This window comes from Mastomys coucha, unplaced genomic scaffold, assembly GCF_008632895.1.
Source record: "Mastomys coucha isolate ucsf_1 unplaced genomic scaffold, UCSF_Mcou_1 pScaffold11, whole genome shotgun sequence".
Classification (NCBI taxonomy): domain Eukaryota; kingdom Metazoa; phylum Chordata; class Mammalia; order Rodentia; family Muridae; genus Mastomys; species Mastomys coucha.
The window spans coordinates 19,738,905-19,749,438 of NW_022196893.1; the positions used below are offsets into that span (position 1 = coordinate 19,738,905).

The window sequence follows — 10,534 nt, forward strand, 5'->3', positions numbered from 1 at the left end:
AAAAAAAAAAAAAAAAAAAAAAAGAAAGAAAAGAAAAGAAAAAGAAAACAAACAAACAAACAAACAAACAAGATCCTGTCTCAAAAAGGAGGGGGACGAAGTCAAGCCACTGAGACAGCAGTGTGGGATGCACTGCTTCGGGGAATCCCACTTGGCTGTTTCAACTATCTGCTCTGCACACCTTTGAAGGAAACCCAAGGTTTAGGGTATCACCCATGGAAGTCACGTGATCCTTCTCCTTCCTCACAGTCACAAAGGGGTGTGTTTTCTGCTGAGGGCCCACAGCAGCTATTTCCAAAGACAACAGGAGACCAGGGTGAGCTGGAATGCTCAACCAGAAGCAGAAACAATACAAGGTAGAGATTCACCAGTATATAAAAACAACCTATCACGGGAGTGGGGATAGCTGCAGGAAAGGCAGATGGCTAATCGCCTTCCAGCAGTCAAGCTCAAAAAAAAAAAAAAAAAAAAGCTATACTCTTTGCAAATGTGCCGTGGAGAAGGAGGGTACCACAGATTAGGGAGTACTCTTAAGGATCCTGTTCCCTGTCAATTGTGATTCCAAAGCTTCCAAGGAAACTGTCGGAATCATTGATTCAAATTGTGATTTTAACCTGGAGTGTTATCTGGTGTAGATGAGGCCTATTTGTAAACCAAAGACCAGACGAAACTGTATTATTTATACAAACAGATGTTCTCTAATATGCGGGTAATCCATATCTCTTCTTCCTCACTCAAGCCACTTAAAAGTTCGAAAGGTCATTGTGAACTCACTGCCTGAGACCCCTGCGGAACTCCTGGCCCCTCCTCAACCACGTTGCGCCGGACCCAGACGTAGAGCTCAGTTTACAGATGACAGCTCCTGCTGCCAGATGAGGAGGATGGATGAAAGGTCCAGCCCCCAGGAACACGCTCAGCCCCGAAGTGAGAGGTCCATCCACGCCCAGCTCCCCAGTTGAGGAATTCAAAGGCCGTCACGCGCCCTTGGAAGAGCCCCAGCCTCGCTACCTCCCGAGTAACCCAATCCCGGCGACGCGCGCTAACCTCCTCCCTCGGCAGGAACCCTCGGAACCGAGCGGACTGTCCTCGGCAGGAAGCGGGCTGCGGAAACCGGGCCCAGAAGTCCAGTCTTTGCCCGAACTTAACATGGCCTCCATTGTCCAGGCTAGCGCTTCCCGCCCGGAGAAAAGATGGCCGCCGCAGGCCACTCGTGGGGGCGGGGCATGGGGGACCGGGTAGAAGATTACAGTCCCGTCTCATTCTCGCGGGATGATGACCCAGGGCCTTCTCATTGGTGGCTTCTCGTGGCGAGCCTCGATTGGTCCACATCAGACAGGGGGATGCCTCCGACCAATGGGAGTGCGCGGAGCGAAAGGTGGGCGAGGCCTCGGCAACGCAGTCAAGTAGCCCGGGGAACGGCCGGCGCGCGGGCCGGTGGGCGGAGGCTCAGACTCCGCTGCAGTTCTCGGTGGGTCGCCGGGCTGCTCTCCCGCCATGCACCTGCTGCTTGCAGTCGCCTTCGGGCTGCTCCTGCTGCTGCTGCCGCCACCCGCGGCCGTGGCCTCTCGGAAGCCGACAATGTGCCAGAGGTGCCGGACGCTGGTGGAGAAGTTCAACCAGGTGGGCGGGCGTCGGGTCCGGGGCAGCGGCGCTGGGCAGGGGCTGGCGGGGTTCACAGTGGACCATCGAGCTGGTACCACCTTCTCTTCAGGGGATGGCCAACACGGCCAGGAAGAATTTCGGTGGCGGCAACACGGCGTGGGAAGAGAAGACTCTGTCTAAGTACGAATTCAGGTGAGTGTCCAAGAACTCCAAGGATTTGCGGCCACAGCCTGTGAAACGGTGGTCAGACCTTGCGGTCGGTGCAGACCACCCCAAGGTTCCTCCACCCCTTAGATGGTGGACACCTGTCATTGGTCATCTCTGACTCTGGCCACTCAGCTGGTCTGTGGTTTCCACACTCCCTACAGCCACTTCTGCGCGCACATACACTGGAAGGCTTTTTCACACGCACACACACGCACACATGCCTTTTGGAAACTCAAACTGGAGCCCCCTAGCCCTCCTAGAGTCTTCCAGCTTCTAATGACTAATGGAAAAAGTTCCCCTTCTCATGGTGTAGTGATGGAGGGGCCTACCATTATTGGGTCCACTGCACACCCCAAGTTAACCACCCTGAGTGACTAACTTTGCCCGTAGTTGTAGAGACTTCCCTCTTCACTAAAGCAGTCTCTAGGTGGGACGTGTGTAAAGTGAGCAGACTGGTGCTTGGGGGTGCTGGTGCTTTGGTTTGCTGACAGATTGTGTTTCAGTGAGATCCGGCTTCTGGAGATCATGGAAGGTCTGTGTGACAGCAGTGACTTTGAGTGCAACCAACTCTTGGAGCAGCAGGAGGATCAGCTAGAGGCCTGGTGGCAGACACTGTGAGTGCCCAGGACCCCATCTTCTGATCTCTCCTTCTGCAGTCTCTTCCCAGTAGAGAACCTACAGAAGCAGGAGATGTCCTGCATCCCCGTCCCAATTTACCCTTGCACTGCCACCTTCTTTTAAGAGTGGGAAGTTTGCAGAGAGGCCCTGTGCCCACCTGACCCTTGCTTCCCTCATCACATAGCTTTGAGGGCGTGTACAGTGTCTCCTATCACCCAGGGTAGTTGCTTCAGCTTGAAGGTAAGTGGAGACACTGCATCGATAAGCCTCACTTCAGCGCATCTTTACTGTTCTGCTGTCTTTGTGATTGGTCTCTTACTGCACCTCATTTATAAATTAAACTTCCCCTCCGGTGTGTCTGTAAACACTTGTACTATATTTGGGGTTTGAAACTGTCCAAGGCTTCGAGAATCCCCTAGGGGTGTTCTTGGGTGTGCTCTACCACTGAGCCATGCGTGCCCCAAGCCCAGCATCTCGAGGGATTTAATGACCGTTTCTGAACCCTCAGGAAGAAGGATTACCCCAACCTATTTGAGTGGTTCTGTGTACGCACACTGAAAGCATGCTGCCTTCCAGGCACCTACGGGCCAGATTGTCGAGGTACTTTTTTTTTTTTTTTTTACCCCCTTGGGAAATCCATTCTGCATCTTTTCCTGTTGCTCCTCTCTGACCCTCTTGTGTTTAAAAGCACAGAGGGAACTTGAACTCCGTGATCTTTCTGTGGAGTTGGAGACCCTGCCTCTTTTCTCAGATGGGTAGCTGTCCACCCCTGCTCTGGTGCTGTGAACCTGGACCGTAGGCTCACGCATCACTGCTGACTTCGGACTTTAGGAACTTCTCCTCTAGTCCTAATGAGTGTTTAGGGGCGGGATCACAGCCTCAGGAGCTCATCTGCACTGATGGGAGTTGGGGGTAGTAAGCATGCTTAGCTAGTCCTGGCCCTTCTCTAAGGTGAGCCTGGGGACTGGAGCCAGTCATGTTGATCAGTCAGGTTGGGTCCAGTGACAGAAGTTTCAGTTTCAGGCATGCACATGGGCCGAGCTGACTCTTGCTTCTCCCTGGCTGTATGCTGAATAAAACATTGGCTTTCTCTCCTGGGCACATAGTGTGTTGTCCCATAGCTAGCTCCCCACAGGTGTTGCAGTGTTAATCCTGCCGGTTCCAGGTGGTCAGTATCTGTCTCTACCCCTTTCCTTCAGCTTTCAGGCTCCTGTTCCCCTAGCAGGAATGGTGCCAGGTTTAGATTGTAAGGGATCCTAATGACTGTTAGGCTGTGAGCATGTTGTGAGGTACATGTGAGAAAAAAAAAATGGTCAAGCCCTGGGGCATCCTCTAATCAAAGGTTTGTACCTTCCAAGAATGCCAGGGTGGGTCTGAGAGGCCTTGCAGCGGAAACGGCTACTGCAGCGGAGATGGCAGTAGACAGGGTGACGGGTCCTGCCAGTGTCACGCAGGCTACAAGGGACCACTGTGTATTGACTGCATGGACGGCTTCTTTAGCTTGCAGAGGAACGAGACCCACAGCATCTGCTCAGGTAGCACCAGCACCCAGAGTCTGGCCAGTGTGGTTGGTGGGGAGGCGGTGGGGCGCAGCCTCTGCTGCATAGCTGGGGACAGAGTGCCTCTTGACCCCCTAGCCCCAGGTAGCCAGTGCAGGAGGCCTGGCAGTGTGGACTTTTTGGAAGTCTCCATAAATTACCCAGAAGGGAAAGCTACTAGCTTCTTGAAGCCTTTCTGGGAATGACAGGCGGTTCAGTGCGGTTCAGGTTCTGTCAAGCCTGTTCCAAATGCCCTTGGTTTTATGACCTACCTCCTAGTAGTTGGCCATATTCCATATGATCATATGAAATGTACTGATGAAGTGGCTGTCCCTGAAGGGTGGACAGGTCTTTCAGTTTCTTGCCAAGTGGTTTTTGAGAGGGAAGCAAGATATGGAGGCTGAGATGTGTCTGCAGTCAATCCAACAACTTCTCAGAGGGAACAAGGACTTTCTGTGCCCACAAGACATGGCTAACGAAAGGGATCCAGGACCCTTGAAGGCTACTCCTGAGCACTGGCCCTAGCCACTCCCTCGTTCTCACCAGGGTTGTCAAGGTTACCTGGGCAGCTCCTTTCTGAGGCTTCGGTCAGCTCTCAGATCACTCAGCAGAGCACAGGCCCTGTCAGCCTCCTAGGCTGCCTTGGTTGCTGCCTGCACAGCGCACGTGATGTTTTGTGACCATGAAAGAAGTAGTCAGCAGTCCTTGTCATTGACTAGAGGGATGCTGGATGTGGTGACATCGTGCTCGGAGTTAATTGCTGCTTGTCTTCTTGGTTATTTTCCTACCGATTTTAAAAACACTCGTTCCTATGGAAGGTTTCCTCAGTGTGGGAGACGGCGAGACTTTGTTCCCAGAAGGCCTCCTAACACAGCCTTTGCTTTCCAGCCTGTGACGAGTCTTGCAAGACATGCTCAGGTCCGAGCAACAAAGATTGTATCGAGTGCGAAGTGGGCTGGGCACGCGTGGAGGATGCCTGTGTGGGTGAGGAGCATACTGTGGTGGGGTGGGGGAATTCCTTACAGGGGCAACTCCCAGTGGGGTCTGATTCCCGTCTGATGTCTTTCATCTCCATCCCACTCGGGACTGTGGAAGGCCACTCTTATGGCCTGCATGTGAGGTTTTGAGAAGGACTCAGGCCTGTATTAAGGCCGTGTCCGCACCACAGCTGGTAGCATCACAGTACCAGGAGTGCTGTTGCTAGGCCCCTGCCCCTTCTGTGCAGCAAACCCTGTCCTAAGGCCGTCAGTGGAGTTGCTGCTGGCTTGGTCTTCTGAGCCATTGCCTAGCCTCTTCCTCTGGTAGTTCCAGTTTTGCTTTCACCCTCTAAGGCTGCTTGGCCTTAGGCAAATTTAGAACTCAGCCTGAAGTTAATCTCGAGCCCTGGGCGGGGTGGGGGAGGGGGGGAAGGGGGGGGTTAGTAAAGGAACAGTTGGTTAGAACTTCTGTGGAGGCTCAGATCTCACATCCCAGTCACAGGCGTGCCTCAGCCCTGCCACCTTGGCCCTGCTCACATCCCAGTCACAGGCGTGCCTCAGCCCTGCCACTTCTGTTCTGCTCACAGCCTTGTATTCTTCCAGATGTGGATGAGTGTGCAGCAGAGACACCTCCCTGCAGCGATGTCCAGTACTGTGAGAATAACAACGGCTCGTACACATGTGAAGGTGACCAGAGCATTGGGACCTGTGGTCTTCGTAGGCTTCTCTCTTCCTTTGTGTAGTTTCAGGAACTTGAGAGTGGCGACATCAGTGGTAGACATGGTGCAGAAAGCCATCACTTGTTCTGTGCATCATAGTAGCCTTGGCGTGTGTGCGCTGCTGCCTTCCGGCTCCTTCCTTCAATCACACCAGTCTTTGCCTTGTAGGGAAAACGCTACACACTCTTAGGATCTCTCTGTGTAGTCCTGGAGCTCACTGTGTAGACCCTGCCTCTGCTTCCTGAGTGCTGGGATTAAAGGGGTGCATCACCACATACCCAGCTTATTTACACTCTGCTTTCCAAAGTTGCATGTCAAGGGTATGAGGTACTTTAGGGTCTCACATGATTCTTAGAGCGGCAGGGACGCGGTTGCCACCTGGTATCTGCAGTTCTGAATAGTGCACGCAGGCTGCAGTGTCCTCTGTGACACTAGGCCTGGACAGCCTGCAGTGTACACTTGGCTGTTCTTACTGAGGTCAGGGAAACAGACTGTCATTGGGCTTGTGGTGGCTTTGTTCTTAAGTTCCCCATGTCACGTCACTGGGGTCTGTTTTATGGTGTGCTACTCTTGCCTTACTGAAGTGGAAGAAGTCTGACATCTTCTCTCCATGTTTCTAGAATGTGATTCTACCTGCGTGGGCTGTACAGGAAAAGGCCCAGCCAATTGTAAAGAGTGTATTGCTGGCTACACCAAGCAGAGTGGACAGTGTACAGGTCAGTGAGCTGTCTGTTAGAGAAGATAAACTTTCTAGAAGGAACACCTCACCTGCCCAAGGGCCCTTGTAGATGGCAACCCCTCCCAGACAAGGTTGTGGTACCAGTTAGAGCCACACTTGCCTGAGCTCCTATGTCACACCAGCTTCCAGAGGTCTTGGCTGTCACCTCCACTATCTTGGGCACTGGGCTTCCTATCTTCACACTGAGATACTTCTGCTCTGCCAGTTGCAGCCTGGCCACCAAGGCCCATGAAGCTCTCTGAGCACCTTACTGATCTCTGATGGGCAGTCATGATCCCATTGCTCTCATCGATGAATGAATGGTGTATGAGCAACTTGTGTAATATGAGGTGTATGTGTGTGTTTGCAATCACTTATTGAAATGAAGATTTTGTTTGTTTGTTTGTTTTTGTTTTTTTGGTTTTTTTTTTTTTTTTTTTTTTTTTTTTTTTTTTTTTTTTTTTTTTTTTTGGTTTTTCGAGACAGAGTTTCTCTGTGTAGCCCTGGCTGTCCTGGAACTCACTCTGTAGACCAGGCTGGCCTCAAACTCAGAAATCCACCTGTCTCTGCCTCCTAAGTGCTGGGATTAAAGGCGTGCGCCACCACCGCCTGGCGAAATGAAGAATTTTTTATTTTAGATATAGATGAATGCTCACTAGAAGAAAAAGCCTGTAGGAGGAAAAACGAGAACTGCTACAATATTCCAGGGAGCTTTGTGTGTGTGTGTCCAGAAGGCTTCGAGGACACAGAAGATGCTTGTGTACAGACAGCAGAAGGCGGTGAGTGGCAGGAGGCGGGAAGTGGGGTGGCCTGCCCTGCTCAGGGCTGGGACTAACCAGACACTTGAGAACTACCAAGTAAGAAATGAACACAGAGTTGCTCCGGTGACAGCACAGAGAACAGGTGAAAAGTCTGCAGTGTACACCCAGGGTTATGGAGGAGGAGCGCTCAACGGCAGTGTGAGAGAGGCCGTAGAGAGGAGGGCTGGGTTAGTGGCTTCAGATAGGGTCTGAAGGTAGTTGTGGAGAAAGGCAAAGCCAAGTGTGACAGCCCCACTCGGGGAGGAAGAGCGGAGTGAACAGCCTTGTTGAGGCGGGATTCCTAGAAGAGCAATCTGGGGTTCTGAGCCTCAGCCTAAGGTTAGGGTCTGTGGCTGCCGCTGAGGCTGTAAAGTAGGTCTGTTCAGTCCTTCTAGAACTTTCCTAGTCCTTGTGTGGTCTCTGTGTGTGCAAGCCTTCCTTTTTTGTAAAGATACTACCAATTATCCTGGACCAGAGCCCACCCTGGTTACTAATTATCTGTAAAAGCCCGATTTCTGAGCCAAGCCACATTCATAAGTGCTAGCCAGGTCAGCCCCTCTCCTTGAGAGAGACACTTCAGTTTGACAGACTCTCAGGAGTTATAGAAAGTGGTAATAGGCAGCACTCAGAGTGGCTAAGAGTGAAAAGAATTTCCTAGAAGCCCAGTCCGAGCAAACAGTTGTGCATCCACACCTGGGCATACTCTGGTCACCTGAGTGTACTGTGGCCACCTGGGCATGCTGTGGTCACTGAGATGCCAAGGATAAGAGGGTCTTTGCAGCCAGAGGACAGGATTGTCTACCGTTGGTACCTGCCCTCTGCCTCCTACCTCTTACCTCAATGCTCAGCCTTAGTTAAGACTCTGAAGTGTGAGCCTAAGCACCACAGTGGGTGTTGGGACTCACCCTGAGCTGTCCTTGGAAAGTGCTAGGTGAGGAGGAAGGCAGGGTGCTCTCCCAGGGCGTGAGCCCATCAGTGGGCACTGGGGTAGCAGCACTCATCCACCAGCACCCATCCAAGCCCAGCCTCGGGGTACTCACTCAGTGACCTGCATTGCTTTCTGACAGAAGTCACAGAGGAAAACTCCACACAGCCACCCTCCCATGAGGATTTGTGACAGACATCTGGATTCAGAAGCCAAACTCACCCCTTAAGTTATTGAGAGGATATCTGTAGAAAATGTGGCCCATGGACATCAACCCCAGTTCTCCAGGAAGCCTTGAGAGGGAGAAGCTGCCTACTCTAAACAGCTGGCACTCACTCTGCCCTTTAAAAAGCTGCATTTCTTGGTGGTTCTTAAGCAGATTTGTATATTTTGTTACTGTTCTTTATAATAAAATTGATCATTGAAGGTCACCAGGAACAGAACGTGTTGGTTACTTTCGTTGAGAATGTAGACCTTAACACTAGCAGTTTGCTCCTGTCCTGCCAGAGCCAGGAGACAGTCGGACCCATGTCTTCCCATGAGGACTCAATCTACTGACATTGGTGGGCACCTGGCAGGTTGTCCCTGCGTGGGTGGCCAGCATGGCAGAGGACAGTGGAGGGTGTATTCTGGCCCACCCTACAGTCTGCCTCAGGGAAGCAAATGGTGACAATAGCTTCAGGTGCCACTGAATATCGTGTTTTCTAAAAGCCTGATCTCTGCTAAGTATGGTGTAACCAGGATTTGGGGCCCAGGGGTAGGTGGGCATGAATTCCAAGGGGGGTGGTGTTGGGATCCTGGTTTGCTCTTCATTTCTTGACCATGAGGAAACCCTGCCTACCACAAATACACATGATGTGCCGCACACCACATCCCAGAGCAATGTGGCCAGTGAGCAGGCACTGGAACCCTCTATTGAAGTTGATTACCTCAGTAACAAGGAGGTGACTCGCTATGGCACTCAGCCTATGAGCCTGCAGTGGCAGTGTTGGCTGCAGCATTCAGAGACGAAGCCACCAAGCTCAGGAGCTAAGCTGGACAGACAGTTCATCTGGGCATGAAGAAAATTAGAAAAAAAATCAGGACACGGGTTGAGTAGCTGGCCCCTGGAGGAGCCCTGGCCTTGCCAACACACGGTGCCCCTCTGCTGCAGCTCTCTAGGGATCTGGGTCCTCATGATCCTTGAGGAGATCTCCTTGGTCTAGCCTCGCCATTCTTCCTGCTGTGCTGTCCTAAGCTGTGACCTGCATGTGTCCCTGCACCCCTGTGTACACATGTGAAGGCAGTGGACACATGTTATGCCCTTTCCCCTGTACCTCAGACACAACTGACACCATGCCAACTGGGCCCTCTGGTCAACTCCCACCTGGAACTTAAAATGGAGAGTCTGGTAAGCTTGGCTTCTGCTCAGTTCCACCTTCGTGGCTCTGTCAGCTAGATGTTGCTCTTATCAATTGGGATCGGGAGTTCGTGTCAGGACACTGACCTGGTTGACAAGCCAATAGCAGCAGACCTGTGTGTGCAGGACAGGAACCCTGCTGCTTTCCCAGGGTTCGTACCACAGGCAGCTGTCAGGTGACTGAAAGCAGACGCCACGGCCAGCTGACCCCTAGTGGCACTGTCTCCACACGGCCATTGGTGAGGTACAGATCCTAGTGAACGGTGGGTCGCCTGGGCAGCCCCCTTCTCATAAATAGTGCTGCAGGAATCAAGGACCTGGGTGTGGGTGGCTGCCGTTTGGGCACTGGCCACTGGGGGGCCCCGTGGGGCCCTGTGGATGCTGTGGCCTTGGACCAGGTATTTCTGCTGCCGGGATATGCTCTTGTAACCCAGAGTCCACCAACTTGATGACCTGGTACCTCTTCTCAGCCAAGGATGACTGCTACTTTTTCCTCTTTACATAAGTAAATGTTTCTTGGGGGAGGAACCCGAGGACACCTGCAGCAGACAGGATCCATTGGGAGATGTGGACAAGCTCTAGTAGGACCTCACCTGGCAGGCAAATGCAGCAGGCAGGATCCCTGACCACAGTGGTCAGGAGTTCACAAGCTGAAGGTCAGGAACATAGACCCAGGGGTTTGAATGTAGGCACCCCTATGCCAGCACTCAGCCTTCTGGGTTGGGGCAGGGGATCCCGTGTTCCTTCTACTCCTCAACCTCCCTTCTTTATGTATGGATGACCTGCAGGAACTTCAGCAGTCCTGTCTGGGTGCATGACCAGCAGGTGGCACTGTTGACCTGTACCGGCCAAGCCAACTCTTTACACTCCAGGGTACAAGCCCCTGTCTCGTTGGCTGCTTTGTCTGGGTTGGGCCAGTCCTTCACTACAGGGACCACGCCCCAGAGCTGCAACCTGGAGTAAGCAAGGAACCTGGCAAGCCCATGTTCTTCCCTCCGACCTGTGTTTGTGAGAGGATATCTTCAAAACCA

The 10,534-nt window shown here is 52.5% G+C and overlaps 2 protein-coding genes across 3 annotated transcripts in view; one reads left to right on the top strand and one right to left on the bottom strand.

The window, feature by feature from the left end:
- Alg12 (ALG12 alpha-1,6-mannosyltransferase) overlaps window positions 1-1,264 on the bottom strand; it is an 11,995-nt gene extending 10,731 nt beyond the window's left edge. The window contains exon 1 of one of the 2 annotated variants that reach the window (XM_031352286.1): window positions 1,045-1,264. The gene's annotated coding sequence lies outside the window, so the exon portion shown is untranslated. The remainder of the gene's footprint in view (window positions 1-1,044) is intronic. The other variant, XM_031352295.1, reaches the window with a different exon arrangement.
- A 107-nt stretch (window positions 1,265-1,371) lies between these two features.
- Window positions 1,372-8,542, top strand: Creld2 (cysteine rich with EGF like domains 2). The gene is made up of 10 exons (XM_031352310.1): window positions 1,372-1,620; window positions 1,712-1,794; window positions 2,313-2,423; window positions 2,936-3,027; window positions 3,786-3,962; window positions 4,854-4,949; window positions 5,546-5,629; window positions 6,282-6,377; window positions 7,018-7,158; window positions 8,247-8,542. The coding sequence occupies exons 1-10, from the start codon at window positions 1,495-1,497 to the stop codon at window positions 8,294-8,296; spliced, it is 1,056 nt and encodes a 351-aa protein (XP_031208170.1). The 5' UTR covers window positions 1,372-1,494; the 3' UTR covers window positions 8,297-8,542.
- Window positions 8,543-10,534: the final 1,992 nt, after the last annotated feature.

What these genes read in the sequence shown, in the direction of transcription:
- Creld2 (XM_031352310.1), top strand. Translation starts at nt 1,495, where the DNA reads ATGCACCTGCTGCTTGCAGTCGCCTTCGGGCTGCTCCTGCTGCTGCTG. An exon ending in CGTGGAGGATGCCTGTGTGG is followed by an intron (nt 4,950 to 5,545) that starts GTGAGGAGCATA and finishes GTATTCTTCCAG; the next exon opens with ATGTGGATGAGTGTGCAGCA. An exon ending in CGGCTCGTACACATGTGAAG is followed by an intron (nt 5,630 to 6,281) that starts GTGACCAGAGCA and finishes CCATGTTTCTAG; the next exon opens with AATGTGATTCTACCTGCGTG.